Here is a 15,279-nt window from a genome sequence, read left to right as displayed (position 1 = left end):
GCTTCTAGCCGTCAGGACCGAGAGTTCCAACCCTAAGTCAGTTCGCAGACCCGGAACTCTTCTCCAGCTGGGCTGACCGCCATTTACTAGACAGTACCCTTGGGAGGAAAGGAAGTGCTCAGACTTGTGCACCAGTTCCTAGAAACCGAAAACACCAAATTAGCAGCTTTTCGTGGTCAAGTAGCAGACGGAGTGGCACTCACACTCTGGCTTCACTTCTTCAAAGGTCTCCCTCCTCCGTATGGGGGTGAGGGCGGGCAAGCCTTTCACAGGTGGCTGCTCCGTGGCTCCGCAGGCGACACTTTCCCAAACCACAGCACATTGTCTCCTTCAGCCCATATCTATGACTTCTTAGGGGGATTTTCTTAGTCCAGGTGATAGAGAAAGGAAGCGGAAGCCTGATGAGCTTGCAGTTATCTGGTAGCCTCAGGAATGGACCGATGAGTTTGCAGTTATCTGGTTCCCTCAGGAATGGACCGATGAGTTTGCAGTTATCTGGTAGCCCCTTGAGCAGACTGACACAGGATTTAGCACTGCCCATTGTTAGTTGTGAAAGATTTAAAAAAAAAGAAAAGACAAAAAGGAAAAGAAAAAGGAAATTTTACCTACCTAAAGATAGAAATTGTGTTTGTCCAGTATGTTCAGGATGAGAGATGGCCGGGGTGTAGATCTTTATTGACTGCCTGGGAGTTACTGACAGTCTCTGTGGTTGGGGCCTTGAACGACTTCAGCCTTACAGACTAGTGGTACTAATATTCGAGTGTATTTAACTCTTTATCAGACCCTGAAAAGGTTTCTCTCTTCTGAAGACACCAAAAGATTTTTGACTTCAAGAGAAAGCTTTGAATGATCAAGTGGAGAAAATGCCACACCCATCCGTGTCAGCCAGCAGCTGTCCCCAGCTAGCCCAGTGCTGTTCCCATGGCTGGGAATAGTGGGCCCAGTACATAAGAAATAGTGCCTATGTGCACACGGGCTTCCCTTTCTAAAGTGGCCATATATACTGCTGTGTTTCCAATCGACAGAGACCAACCTTGAGCCCTTAGTGGATGGGGAAGGCTGAATAGTCCAGAAGATGGCGTGTACTCCTTACCGGTTTACTGTACGTATGCCTCAATTATCAGCCTGTTCTGCAGTATTGGAGCAGAACCTCCTAAGGATTTCTCCTGTGCCACCTGAAACAGTGCTCAGCCCTGGCATGAAGTGCCTCACAGTCACTGAGGATAACAGGAGAGTCCCTTCCCAGCTTCAGGGCTCTTAGTGGACATACTTGTACTACTGTGTGGCTCCATACATGGCTTCCTCCAGCACTAGGCCCCCACAGGGAACGGCTCTTGTACAGCTGGCCTCTCCCCACTCCATCCTTTTTCCAGGGCTTGCCTTGTCCTCCCAGCCTAAATCACCGTTCCCCAAATTCTTCCCCAGACTTACATGGAGGTCTGAAACAATTGGTCATTTGTTGAGGTAGCTATTTACCCCAAGCAGCCAGCCCGAAGTTATCTTGGCCTTAGCTGCCCATTAAAAAAAAAACAAACCAAAAAACAAAAAGTGCACATGCCTCCCAAAGTCAACACTGTTCCTGAGCACCTTACCTATCCCAGGAACCTGTTCCTCTGTGTGAACTTCCGCTTCCGGGACTCTCAGAGGCAGGTTGCTGACAAATCCCAGAACTGTTGGCTGACTGTGTTAAGTCTATCGCTGAATTCTCCTACCAAATGCCGTGGAGTCCTCCCGTTGCTGGGGCCTTCATACACCTCTCTACCCTTCTAGCGCCTCTGTGAGTATCGCCTTTACTAGCTGACTTTTCCAATACATAAAGTTGGTTAGGATCCTCTCTTTAAAATCTTAAGCTCGTAAAACAAGAAGAAGAAAAGGGCAAATTCAGATTCCCTGGACGATGTTCAGGCATTTTATAAATGAGATCCACCTGATCTCCCTGTGTAGTCACCTGCCGGCTCCTACCTGGGCTTCACTTCCGCTACTGTGCTTGGGCCAGCATGGCCTTTCTTACTTCCAAGCCTTCAAAAACTCCCTCCATTCAGTCTCTCATCTGTGTCTCGTCAGTCTACCTAAAAGTTTATTATCTTCTAAGATTCTGTTGAGTCGTGTCAGTGCTTGGTGGGCACTTTCCCCTAAGGTTTCTAGAAACCATCCTCCCTTTTTAGTCTCTCCATAGCACATAAGTCCCTATTTTGCCTGCTGGCTTGCCTTATAGTACCTTGAGGATGCTCAGCTTCTGGTCCCTGGGGGGTGGGGGTGCAGGGAGAGGTCATCTGGAACGTGGTTGCCCCCTCCTAGACGAATATTTGACACATAGGAAAATTACACAACTATGTGAAGATGAGAAAGAAATGTGTAAACCTAACAGGTCGCGGCAGTATAACACGAGTCTCCTAAGGCTAGAAATGCCCAGAAGCATTGGAAGCTCACTTTTTATGGGCAATAGACATCATAATTGAGGCATCATTTGGGGCCAAGATTAACTTGCTTTTCTTATTTTAAATTTTTTAAATAACTTTGGAAAAAACTTTGAATAAAGTTGCCCAAGCTAGTTTTCACTGTTACAAATGGCATTTTCTTTAAATGTCTTGAAGGGGGGGTGGGGGAGCGGCAACAGGCAGTTTTCCTTTCCTCACCCCTACGCATGTATTGGCTCCGAGGTCCAAGGTGGCATGGACTCATAGACTGAGCCCTTTTACATAATGTATTTTAAAGCACCAGGAAGAAAATCAACTTGCAGCCTGACTCAGGCTATCTAAATTCGCATTGGCCCAGGACCTACTGAACATGGTGTTCCCTTCTCATGCTCAATTGCAAACAGCCCTGCATCAGGCCAACTTGTGTCCTTAAACCCTGCAGGCCCAGAGACACCTCGAGCAAAGCTAAGGCATTTCTAGTTGTGCTGCTAGGCCTTGTGTTTCCAAGAGTTATGGAAATAGCTGCCGGTGACGATGACGTAAGTGCTTGCGCTGGCCTTGCTGTAGAGAATCCGCTGTGACCACAGGAGCATCTCTGGGAGAGATGGCACTGACAGGCTGGTAAAGCTGCTGGGTGTGCCCCTCTGCTGGAGCGGCGCTCCACAGGTCGATGCCCTGCACAGGGACAGGTCACTGCTGAAGAGCTTTGGCAGCGCACGCTAGCATAGCTTTACTTGCCAGTGAATCCGTCCTGTCTATAGTCTGCTCAGTGAAGTCTGTTGACTCCTGGCTTATCAAGTGAATATGTTCATTTTTAAAATCTGAAAATGTATTTGTAATACAGTATTTGGTATGTATCATATAGTAGTTACTGACAGAGTTAATAGTGTGTGTGTGTGTGTGTGTGTGTGTGTGTGTTGTCTGTGTTTGTTTGCTTTTGTTTTTCCTGGCAAGCCCTGTAGATCATAGTCAATTACCATAAGTGGTTTCTTCTTGAGGTATAATTTTCTTAAGGTCTAAATGTCTGTGTATTCTTTAAGCCATAAAGTACATTGCAGCTTATGTTCAGTTGTTGGTTGAAGTAATGAGTTGTACCCTGACTGTAGGAAGGAATTGCTCCTAGTACTAATACCATCTATCATCTCTGTTTATAGGTATTACCATTTAAAGAAACCCTTTTACCGGCAAATCTATGCTAAAGAGTATAAGTAACAAAGGAAACCAAACTGTTATCTGTCAAGTAACAAGCATTTAATGCCAGAATGGCTCACCTCAAGCGACTAGTGAAATTGCACATTAAAAGACATCACCACAGAAAGTTCTGGAAGCTCGGTGCAGTCATCTTTTTCTTTTTAGTAGTCCTGATTTTAATGCAACGAGAAGTAAGCGTTCAATATTCCAAGGAGGAATCAAAGATGGAGAGGAACTTGAAAAACAAAAACAAAATGTTTGACTTTATGCTCGAAGCTGTAAATAACATCAAAGACGCAATGCCAAAGATGCAAATAGGGGCACCCATCAAGGAGAGCATCGCCGTCCCCCAGAGACCCTGTCTGCAAGGGTACTACACAGCCGCAGAGCTGAAACCAGCCCTTGACCGGCCACCTCAGGATTCCAACGCGCCTGGTGCTTCCGGCAAGCCCTTTAAGATCACCCACCTCACCCCGGAGGAGCAGAAGGAGAAAGAGCGCGGGGAAACGAAGCACTGCTTCAACGCCTTCGCCAGTGACAGAATCTCGCTACACCGGGACCTCGGACCTGACACCCGACCGCCTGAGTATGTTCGAGAGTATACTCACATTCCGTCCTCCGTCCGTCCGTCAGCAGGGTTTGCATGGAAGAGGCGCTAACTCAGGCTCACTCCTCCGGCACTCAGATGCGGGGATATTGGTCAATGCCGTTTGTTTGATGTTTCCTTTGTCCTCGGTTATAATGATTGAGGTGGAGTCTCTGCAGCTCTTACTGGTTTGTCAGTGGAGACTTGAAATGTACCTTCTGAATTAGGAAACTGAAGGCTAGATCGGCTGTGTGCTGGGGAGATTATTATTATTTTTGTGGCATGATTTCCTTGTCTATTCAGGAACAGTTGGACAGTTTTTGTAGAAATGTAGGAGGTGAAGGGGTTGTTTACATGTCTTTGGTTGGCTGCAGGATAGAAATGGTTTTTAAAATGTTTTTAAAATGTGCCAAGATTTTGAAGCCCTTAGGTGGTTTGCTGGTTCGTGAAGTGCATCACACTCCGTGCACTGTCACTACGTGACCGTATCTCAGAATGCCGTGGCTTGTACACTTTGTTTTAAGGGTGGATGTTGTTGCATCTAAATTCCATTTATTCAGAGCTCTCTACTGGTGCATGTTGGATTCACTGGCAGGTAAAACTATGCTAGCATGCGCTGCCAAAGCTCCTCAGCAGTGACCTGTCCCTGTGCGGGCTTTGGTGGATGTTGTTGTAGCTGCATCCTCCTGTCTGTAGAATTAGCTCCCAAGTACCTGGAGGCAAGTGTTCCTTATTAGTAATTAACTGGGGTCATTGACATATTCGTCACGACTGGACAGAGCCTTCTTGCATCGGTTAAGGGTTGTTTTGTGGCCAATTATATGGTCAGTTTTGGAGAAGGTACCATGAGGTGCTGAGAGGAAGGTGTATTTTTTTGTTTTAGGGTGAAATGTTCTGTAGATACCTGCTAAGCCCATTTGGTTCGTGACTGCACAGAATCTTTCTCTGCCAATTAGCTATTTTCGGGCTGGAGAGATGGCTTACAGGTTAAGAGCACTAACTGTTCTTCCAGAGGTGCTGAGTTCAATTCCCAACATCCACGTGTTAGCTCACAACCATCTGTAATGAGATTGGTGCCCTCTTCTGGCATGCAGGTAGAATATTGTATACGTAATAAATAAATCTTAAAAAACAAAACAAAACAAAAAAACTATTTTGCTACCTGTGAGATGGTGTTCAAGTGCTGTATTTGAATTACAGAAGGCGAGATGAACCCCAGCACTCTTGAGCCATCCATGAAGCTTTGAGAGCACAGGACAGGGCCCCAGTAGGCAACTAGTGCCTACTATATATCTTGTTACCTGATGGTCCTAGCCATTTGATTCATTTGCCATTGAATCAAAGCGAACAAACAAACAAACCCAGACTTTTGTGGATGCGTTTATTCTTTTTCTCAGATTTTGCCAGATTGGTGATTGTGAGCCCCTGTTCTCGAGTACGTGCGTCCCTGTAGGTTGACGTTGCACGTGTAGATCTATGTAACTCTTCTGATCGGTGTGGTTCAAGGATAAGTTGCCTGTCACTTCAAGGTGAATGTGGGAAGAAACGGTCACTCTGTAGAATATCCTAGCATTACAGAGTTCCTCTCTTGTATCACTAGATTCTGATGAAGCATTACATTTTACTAATTCTGGGAGAATTCATGACTAAAAAGCAATCTACATAAAAATTCATTAAGCATAATTTTTATTCATTGAGATGTCAGTTACAATCAGCTGAAAATGAGCATTTTAATTCTAGCCTTAGCAAACTTCAGTGGTTTTCAGTAATTTAATTACTGAGGAAAAGATAGTCAGTTGAGCAGGATAACAGCAGTTAGATCTACTCCTCTACTACTTCCTGGATAGCACTTTGTTGACGGAGGGGGTGCTAAATTCCAGTCATTTCTTATGGTGAATGTAACCAGGGTCAGCACAACCCAGTCTTCGGAAAACCTCACTAGCATTTTTTCAACAGTCCTCAGCCATTTGGGTCTAGTTTCTCTCAGAGTTAGGTGATAAACTGATTGGTAATTGAAGTGGCTTTAAATGCTGAAATATACAAATTTCCTTAGAGTAAATATAGAGTCTCTGTGGCAGCTTCTTTGATTGCACTATTTTAAAAGATGTGAATTGGCCTTTTAACATAAATTTACTATGTACAGTATTTCAAAATGACTGCAGTTTATAAAGTCATCCTGAGAGATGTTATCGCTTTCATTAATGATATAACTAATGCTTTGCTAAGACCCTCCTGTCATTTTTTTACTAATTCACATTAATGGTTACCTGTTAGGCAATTAAATCTTTATCTGCTTAAACAGAGGGAGAGCCTTGCATGATTAAATTGATAGCATTTTACTAGTGGTGCCTCTGTGTGTGTGTGTGTGTGTGTGTGTGTGTGTGTGTGCGCGCGCACGCGCGCACGTGTGTGCACTCGGTTTTGTATATTGCATCTTTAACATTATATGACTTTTAATTGATACTGTATTGACGACCACCTAGCAAATAAAGGTATGTAAAAATCCTTAATCCGAAAATTCTCTTCCCTCCCTATACCATAAGAAAATACCATGCCGCAGAGGTTTTCCAGAAATCTTATTTAGCGTTTATGTTGGTTTGTAAACTATTATGTGTTAAAATAAGAACTTATATTTAGTAACTTCTTTCTGTGTCATTAATCTGTGTGTGTGTGTGTGTGTGTGTGTGTGTCTCTGTGTGTGTGTGTTTGGGTTTTATTCTCACTTGGTAGTATATTCACAATTCAGTTTGCAGGAGGTTACTTGTGTAACTGTGTGGAACTGGACCTCCAGTGGTGCGTTTGTATTGCCCTCCCTTTTCCCCTCAGCTTAGCCAACGTGGCCCCTTGACGGGTCCCTCTGATCTAATTCCTCTCCTCTTCCATAAGCATTCCGCCCCGCTGACCTGCTTCTGGTACAGAATCCCAGACTCGTTGCTGCCAAGGAATGGATATAAAAGCTTTTCATGAGAGAACTTGATTTGTTTGGAAGCCCCGCAGCCACACTGGAGATGGCCTTACTGGCCGCTCAAAGCCGCCCACGTTCATTGGGTCATATCTCTACAAGTGAATGATTTACTTTCTTGAGTTTGAGCAGCAATGTTTGATTGCCCACATACTGTTTTTTATAGGGTGGGAAAATGATATAGTCTGCTGCCCAAAATGATACGGCCATGTTATGACGTTTATGTTGCCTTCTCAGCTGATCTCCTGCACAGAGGACACGTGATTAATTTATGCCCCGGTGTTGTCAGTCCCTCACTCCTTCCTCGACTCATCCCCAAAGCCGGTGGCTCTCTCAAGGGCTGGAGGCTGTACTGAGCCACAGCCACCCTCCTGTCTTCACTGTTTTATAAATGGCGTTTGCTTTGAAGAAGGCAATGTCACAAGAGCAAACTTGATGATAATATGTAACTAATGCTTTTAGGTAATTGATGCTAACACTAATTAGTCAGGTCAAGACCACTTGGGAGTCCTTTCTGTGGATACGTCAATGAAACAGACGGTTATATGCACAAAACTTCTTTGTAAGACAGAGTCTCAGTGTGCAGCCTTGGCTGGCCTCTTCTTTGCTGTGTAGACCAGACTCGGCTCAAGCTCCCAGAGATTCCCCTGCCTCAGTCTTCCAATTGCTGCTTCTGAGTCATGTATGTATCATATATATATATATATATATATATATATATAATATATGTCTTTACATTTCTAAATGTATTCTGTTAAAGGACAGTTTGAAAATGATAGGTCTTAATTAGACAGCAAATCACGTTATCATAGTGAGTTCCTCAGTTCGGGTAGGTAAGTAGCACCAGGCATTTGAAGAACCCAGGTTTTATGGTGGGCTTATTTCATATTTTGAGTCCATATATAAAGTAAATTTATTAAATTAACCTGGGAAATACTTAGGAAACACACATCCTATATATATACAGACATGTCTAACGGCAAATAATTTCAACAAAACTGAATATCCTGTTAATGAAGTTGTACAGTCTAAATCAAAAATAAGGAAAATGGGTGACTTAGGCAAGAAAACAAAATATTTTGGTTCTTACAAACAGTAGCTAGAAAGTTTGATTTTTGCATGTTGCTTCACTGATAGGCTATATCTCTTTTTAAAATCAGACTGTGTAGAAAACTCAACAGTCATATATTGGATGCGGTTAGGATGAATGAGCTGCCTATGGAACTTTGCTTTACCCTAGTTATATTTATATACTACGAAGATAATTTCATATAGGATGAAACCCAGCTGCTGTCATTTGGGGCGAGGGTGACTAAATGGTGATAGCTTTAGCAGTGGTGTAGAAATGGTGTGGCCGTGGTGAGGTAACTCAAAAGTCGTAACTGTTCTCCCATTCTTTGGCTTTTTCTAGATGTATTGAACAAAAATTTAAACGCTGCCCGCCCCTGCCTACCACCAGTGTCATAATAGTCTTTCACAATGAAGCGTGGTCCACGCTGCTTAGGACCGTCCACAGTGTGCTCTATTCTTCACCCGCAATACTGCTGAAGGAGATCATTTTGGTGGACGATGCTAGTGTAGATGGTAAGAGAGCATGTGCTCATCAATCAATCTGTGTGGTCCTATCCAAAGTCTGCATGGCTGGTGCCGTAGTACACCCTGGATACCACCCCTGAACCCGATGGACGGGGTTGGATGGTGTGTGGTGAATGGTGGAGTCTGACCCTCGGGATGCCACAGTTGAACATTTGGGGCTGTGAGACTTTCTCAACACCATTAGTCACAACTGTAGGTCTCAGTGTGTGGCCAGTTACTCTAGAGCACAGCCAGTGGCTAAGCCACCAGATGTGAGCCTGAAGCACAGCTGCTTGGGCTGGAACCCCAGCTCTGGTCCTAACCAGCTGTGTGAATTTGTTAAGCCACTGACTCTTCAGTCTCAGTTTCTCTGTTGGTAAAATGGAGCCGGGGCCATGTTGTTTCTGATTTAAATGATGTCATTGCCTTCTAAACGACTGAAAAGGAAAACTACAGCGAGTTTAATCAATATGCTGCTGATTTGATGAAGCATCCCATTGTGTGATTCAGAACTGGAGCATTGCTGGGTTTTAAATATGAAGGAATTCATATAAGTACCATAATTAGCAGGTGATGTTAATGAGTGCCTGATGCCACAGTGTTGCTCTGGTGTTTTATTTGGGCATTTCCCTCCCCGCCCCCATTGTAGTGCTGAGGATCTAATAGAGACCTGCATGGCAGCTCTCTCATATACCACGGAAGTACATCCTCAGATCTGGGCTATTAAAAAAAAATCAGTATTAATTTTTAAGATTAGCAATGCTCTTTAAATGTCTGTTTCTACAAAATCAAAAGTTATATACTAATTAAGTATTTTGATTCAGAATCAAAAGTCTAACACATATTCTGGTTTCTAATTTTTCAAAAGTATAATTACGTTAAGCACAAAACAATTTATTTCAGTGATTACAAAATAGACTCCCGAGTAAACGCAGGTTTGCAGTTGGATTCCCAGAGGCTTAGTCCCAACTTCTAGTTGTTTCTTCAGTCTGTAAAATGGGCACAAAATGTCCTCATTAGATCCAGAACATTGTTATGTGCATCATATTGTCTGAACAAGAAAAGAAGATGAGTACCCATTAGGTTCCATTGCTGGTGTCCCTGTGCAGACATAGTGATAAGTAAGCATCACCCCCGCACACACAACTCCGTGTGTCTCCACAGCTTCTACCTAAACACTGAGAATAAAGTCAGGCTCTGTTCTCAATAAAGAGAAACATTTGGGCAGGAAAGAAAACATTTCCCAATTCAGAGATTATGGACGTGAATATGAGAACTAGTCTCCAAGAATGAGGAAGTTTTATAATTCATGTCTCTGGACTCAACTTAGACTCCATACATCAGATGTGGTGTTAGGTGCCTGCCACACCAGCTGATACCTGGGGACACAGCAAACTAATAGAAAAAACAAACAATCAAACAAAACCCCTTCCGGGCTAAGAAAAGGAAGGAGAAATGGAGTTACACACTAAGTCGATCTTTGATTCTAACACCCTTTCTTTCCGACTACTTTACCACTTAATTGTAACTACCTGGCTTTTTGCTGCTTAATCCGATTTTGTGGTTCTTCCTGTCTGGACAGCAGCCAGTGGGTTTTAAGTCATACTGGGTTAAGATCTGTGTCAACTATAAGTTTACCTGAAGAAAAGCCACTAATGTAGTCTTAAGAATGTTTTCTTTTCTCCTTTTCCTCTTTGATTTCTCAAATGTCTTTTGATAGGCAGTGTTTATTTTGCTTGATTGTCCCAAGTATCGACACAATAGAGGCATGGCAAATTTACTCCTAGCTGGCATAACTAATGCTTACCTAATTACATTAGAGTCATACCCATTTAAAAGGGAACTAATTTTTTCACGGAACACTGGTTAGTGCCCCCTGTGGCATCAGAATCAGAGCTCGACATTTTCCCAATGGCTTACCTTGCCTCTCCCTATAGCATCCCCATGCTTCATAACAAAATTTATGCTTGAATGCTAGTACAGTCTGTCTCATGTCCTACCTGTCTGGGAAATACGGCCCTCTTTGCTGTAAGGAACCTGGGAAAGGCCAGGAGTGGTGGTGGTGGTGTGTGCCTGTGATCTCAGTATCTGCTCAGGAGTTCAAAGGATACACACTTGTCTAGAAAGTCACACACACACGCACACACACACACACATACACACATACACACACACACACACATGGTGGGAGAGTGCGGGGGGGGGGTGGGGAGGCAGACAGAGACAGAAACTAACTAGTTTGTTTAGGAAATGCCTCATGAGATGTGGACATTCAAGTGCGAATAAGATAGTTAAATCCTCTGACAGCAGAACCAAAGATAACATTTTTAAGAGTAGTGACACCTAGTAGGCCCTGTGTTCTGCTGTCCAGGAATGTCCCATCCCCTTGTCCCAACCGTTACCTGTGCTGCTAATTCTGTCACATCCTCCGTATAGATAAGGGATGTAAAGTATAGGAAAGTTAAAATAATTTGTCTATGGTCAAACAGTTAGAAGGAATGTTGCTCAAACCCGAGGTCTCTGATTTGCTGTAATTTTTGTATTTACCTTCCCAAAATGGAGTGTGTATTGGATGAAATCTAGGGAACAGGTAAGAATTTGAACATATTTTAGGTGTTTGGGGTTTTTCTGTTTGTTGGTTAATGATTTTCCTATGTTTTGAGTGTGGGTGTATTACCTACATGTATGTTTGTATGCCACATGTATGCAGTGCCCAAGGAGGCCAGGAGAGGGTGTCAGATCTCCCTGAGAGTGGAATTATAAACAGGCACAAGAATGTGGATGCTGGGAATTGAACTTTGGTCCCCTGGAAGAACAGCCAATTATCTTAACCTCTGAGCCATCTCTCCAAACCCTTTAAGAGGTGGGGACAGGGTGTATTGGAAAGATATATAGTAACTCCAATGAATAAAGCCACATGAACACCTGTGAAACGTGCAAGTCACCGAAAGTATTTTATGGTTTTCCATGTGGGTATAGTGCAACCTTGCATGTATTGAGGAGACTATCCCCGACGTACCCCGGTGCTCTTCCTGGAGTGCCAGTCCCCTGATGAATCCTTAACCTTTAGTACAGCAGCATCCCCCTCTGCATCTCTGAAGACACCTATGTCATCCAAGCCAAAGCCAAACTCTTCTGCACTTGCCTTTGAAAGGCAGCAGAAGCAAACGCATACCACAGGGTATTACTTTCTCCATACTTCCCCATGTATGAGTTCTGGGCCTAACAAGGTCACTTAAACTCACTTCCATACTAACAGGAGTTCAAGAATTGAATGGCAGGCTAGATGCCCTTGGTATAATCCCAGCAATTCCATAGGCTGAGGCACGAGATCACACATTCCGTTCTAGGCCAGCCTGGGCTTTGTAGCAAGACCATGTCTGAAACAGACAACAAAACAAAATGCCCACCACACACCAGAAATAACTTAATGGCACAGAATAGGCTGGATATGCTTAAAATTATGAACAGCCCTTGATTGATTTGATTCAGTTTTCTTTCATCAGTATTCTCAACTTTTGCTGTTTCTCTATCTCATCCAAACTGGGGTGTTTAGCACCCTAAATTATGTGTGTTACTGTGGCTTTGTCTGTGCATTTACCTGATTTACATGTTCCTTTTTAGTTCCGTATTATATGGGGGAAGAAATCAAGAGAAGCCTAAAGTTTTCTGCCTGTGGTAGAAATGTCCCCCCTACCATATAACTCTGAGTATCCCCGACTTGCCTTTTCCTTGATGTTAGGGTATTAAGCTGTTTTGATCACAACAGCTAGTGAAACCGAAGTATATTGATAGCCTGTGTATTGATAGCCTGTCATTTCTTGCCATGGTTCTTGGATTTTAGTACCAGTTTAAACATTTGTTGAATTTTTGGTTAAATTGAAGTCACTCTCTGAGAGCTTTCTAAACTCCTGGGGTTTGCTCCACGCAGGCTTTTCACATGCCCCTGACATGGTGCATGTATTTTATAAGTCCAAGCTATAGCATTAGCTAATACAGGAGTTATAATTTGTATACAGAGCCTCATTTTCTTGAAGAATTAAAGGCAATGGAATGCTTCTTTTACTGACAGAATGAACAAATGAATTTAGCAGAATCTTGACGAGATTTTAAAAGGGTCAGTGGCTGGTGATTTCATTAGCTTTCCCGTGTTACATATGAAAACAAATTTCAATAAAAGTTAATTCTATTTTTTTTCCTCCTTTACAGACTACTTGCATGAAAAACTAGAGGAATACATAAAACAGTTTTCTATTGTGAAAATAGTCAGGCAGCAAGAAAGGAAAGGCCTGATCACGGCGCGGTTGCTAGGGGCAGCTGTAGCAACTGCAGAGACGCTCACGTTCTTAGATGCTCACTGTAAGTACCTGTTTATGGATGGCTTGTAACTTTCCTCCTACTCCCTTTTGTTTGAAAGTTAATTTTCTTTAGGTATCTAATCACGTTCTCCCGAATAGCATCTTTAGCTGATGACAGCCATGGCAGGTCAAGCAGCTAGTGGCCCTGCATCAGAGCTTCACATATTGAGCTCCTGGCACCCCGGTGTTTACAGTACCCAGCTTTCCCTGGGGGTGATTCTTGCTTATGAACCCCCTGCCCCAGATGTTGTTCTTCTCCAGGCAAACAGAATACATGGAGGACTGTTTCCTTGTTGTTTTTAATTCCTACTCCATGAGGTTAAACTTTTATCTAGGTATGATCAGCACCATCATTAAACTTTGTTTCAATACTCTTTTAACGTTTATAGTTCTTTTTGCACCCCTGCTGAAGAGTTGTTGAATCTGTTCTGCCCAGCAATGGGTATCCTGCTATCTCATCCATAGATATTGCAGTTTTGCTCCTTTTGTTACTCTGGGGTGTTTTTCCTGTGTTTCCATTGTTTTCAGTGGCCCTGTTGATAGTTTTAGAAAGCACTTTGGAGTCAGCCTGCAAGGGATATGCTAGGCATTAACAAGGTTCAGTAGTCCCCGGAACTGTAAGCCTTGGGAGTTTTACTCTTCCTGTGAATGCTTGACCTTGTCCTGCCCAGCTATTAGGTTTCATGTCACCCAAAATCTGGCTGAAACATGCACTAATTATTACAGAGAGGCTTTTTGTATTTTTTTGTTACTGTTGAGAGCCATCACATCTGATATTCTCTTAATGTAGCTTTTGGAAAATGAATGGAGATCAGGAGGTGTTTTTCACTGACCCAAAACTGCAGTAAGATCTGGTTAGCAATTCTTCCCCTGCTGGGCAATGGTTCTTTTTGTCCATTGCTGCCAAGTTTAATTTAATGAGGGTCTCACCTGTGTGATGTGCAGTCTGCCTCAAGAACATAATTCTGACCTTCATGGGGTTCCCTGCCCCAAGCCCACTTCCATCAGGACTATAGCAACTTTGAATAATTTTTCTCTAGTCACTAAATTCAGAATATTCTAACTTTAAGACTCTCTTTCTCCTAGGACTTGGGAAGAGAAATTAAGATTTCATACTGTGCCTTAGTTGTGGGGAGGAATACTTATTTAAATAACTTGGAATAATTTTAGGGTAATGTGCAAAGGTTACCTTGATTCATAGCCCTCTCTTAAAGGAATAGGGGTTCCATTTCAAGGATGGCAAGTGTATTCCCTTTCTAGGAGAAAAAGGTTACTGTCTCTTAGAAGAATTTTTCTTATTTTTTTATTTCTTTTTAATCCTATTTGCATCACAAGAGCCCTTAGGATGTCCCTTCTTTTAGAAATCTGTTGTACAGAATGGTGGCAATAATTAACACACACACACACACACACACACACACACACACACGAGGTGATGTGTGGAGGTTTTATTTAGCATGATCATACTAAATGTGTGCAGCGTGGGCATCAAAACAAGCTGCGTACTGTAAATGCATCATTTTTGCCAGTTACCCATGTGTGTATATTCAAAACACGGATGATCCTTTCCTTCTAGTTTTCTCCATAAACTTTCCTGGCAAACAAATCTTTGAGCATTTCCATCAAACTGACAGTAGCTTCTGCTCTGTGCAGGTGAGTGCTTCTACGGCTGGCTGGAACCTTTGCTGGCCAGAATCGCTGAGAACTACACCGCCGTGGTGAGTCCAGACATCGCATCCATAGATCTAAACACATTTGAGTTCAACAAGCCTTCTCCATACGGAAGCAACCATAACCGTGGAAATTTTGACTGGAGCCTTTCCTTTGGCTGGGAATCGCTTCCTGATCATGAGAAGCAAAGACGGAAAGACGAAACCTACCCAATTAAGTAAGGCGCTTGCTCCCATGCCTGCCATAACACTTCCTGCACCAGACCCTGCCTGCATGTGGATATACACACGTCTTCACAGCAGCTGCCTGTGCGATAACGGGAAAAACCTCTCTCTCTCTCTCTCTATATATATATATATATATACATATATATGTATATATGTATGTATGTATATATATACATATATACATATATATGTATATATATATTAATGTACTAAGCTCTTCTGCATGATACTAGTGAGCAGGCAGTAGGATTGGATGAATTTTCCTGTCTTCATAAATTGTGGGGTTTTTTTG

At 42.9% G+C, this 15,279-nt stretch overlaps 1 protein-coding gene across 3 annotated transcripts in view; it reads left to right on the top strand.

The window, feature by feature from the left end:
- Positions 1 to 15,279, top strand: part of Galnt3 (polypeptide N-acetylgalactosaminyltransferase 3) — a 37,151-nt gene that overhangs the window by 10,126 nt on the left and 11,746 nt on the right. For all 3 annotated transcript variants that reach the window (XM_052182602.1, XM_052182603.1, XM_052182601.1), the window contains exons 2-5: positions 3,572 to 4,194; positions 8,568 to 8,740; positions 12,941 to 13,090; positions 14,743 to 14,977. In XM_052182602.1, coding sequence (XP_052038562.1) covers positions 3,680 to 4,194; positions 8,568 to 8,740; positions 12,941 to 13,090; positions 14,743 to 14,977 — 1,073 coding nt within the window. In that variant the 5' untranslated portion in view covers positions 3,572 to 3,679. The remainder of the gene's footprint in view (positions 1 to 3,571; positions 4,195 to 8,567; positions 8,741 to 12,940; positions 13,091 to 14,742; positions 14,978 to 15,279) is intronic.

The sequence above is a fragment of the Apodemus sylvaticus genome, chromosome 5, assembly GCF_947179515.1.
Source record: "Apodemus sylvaticus chromosome 5, mApoSyl1.1, whole genome shotgun sequence".
In the NCBI taxonomy this organism is placed as follows: Eukaryota; Metazoa; Chordata; class Mammalia; order Rodentia; family Muridae; genus Apodemus; species Apodemus sylvaticus.
This window is presented reverse-complemented; position numbering and strand designations above follow the sequence as displayed.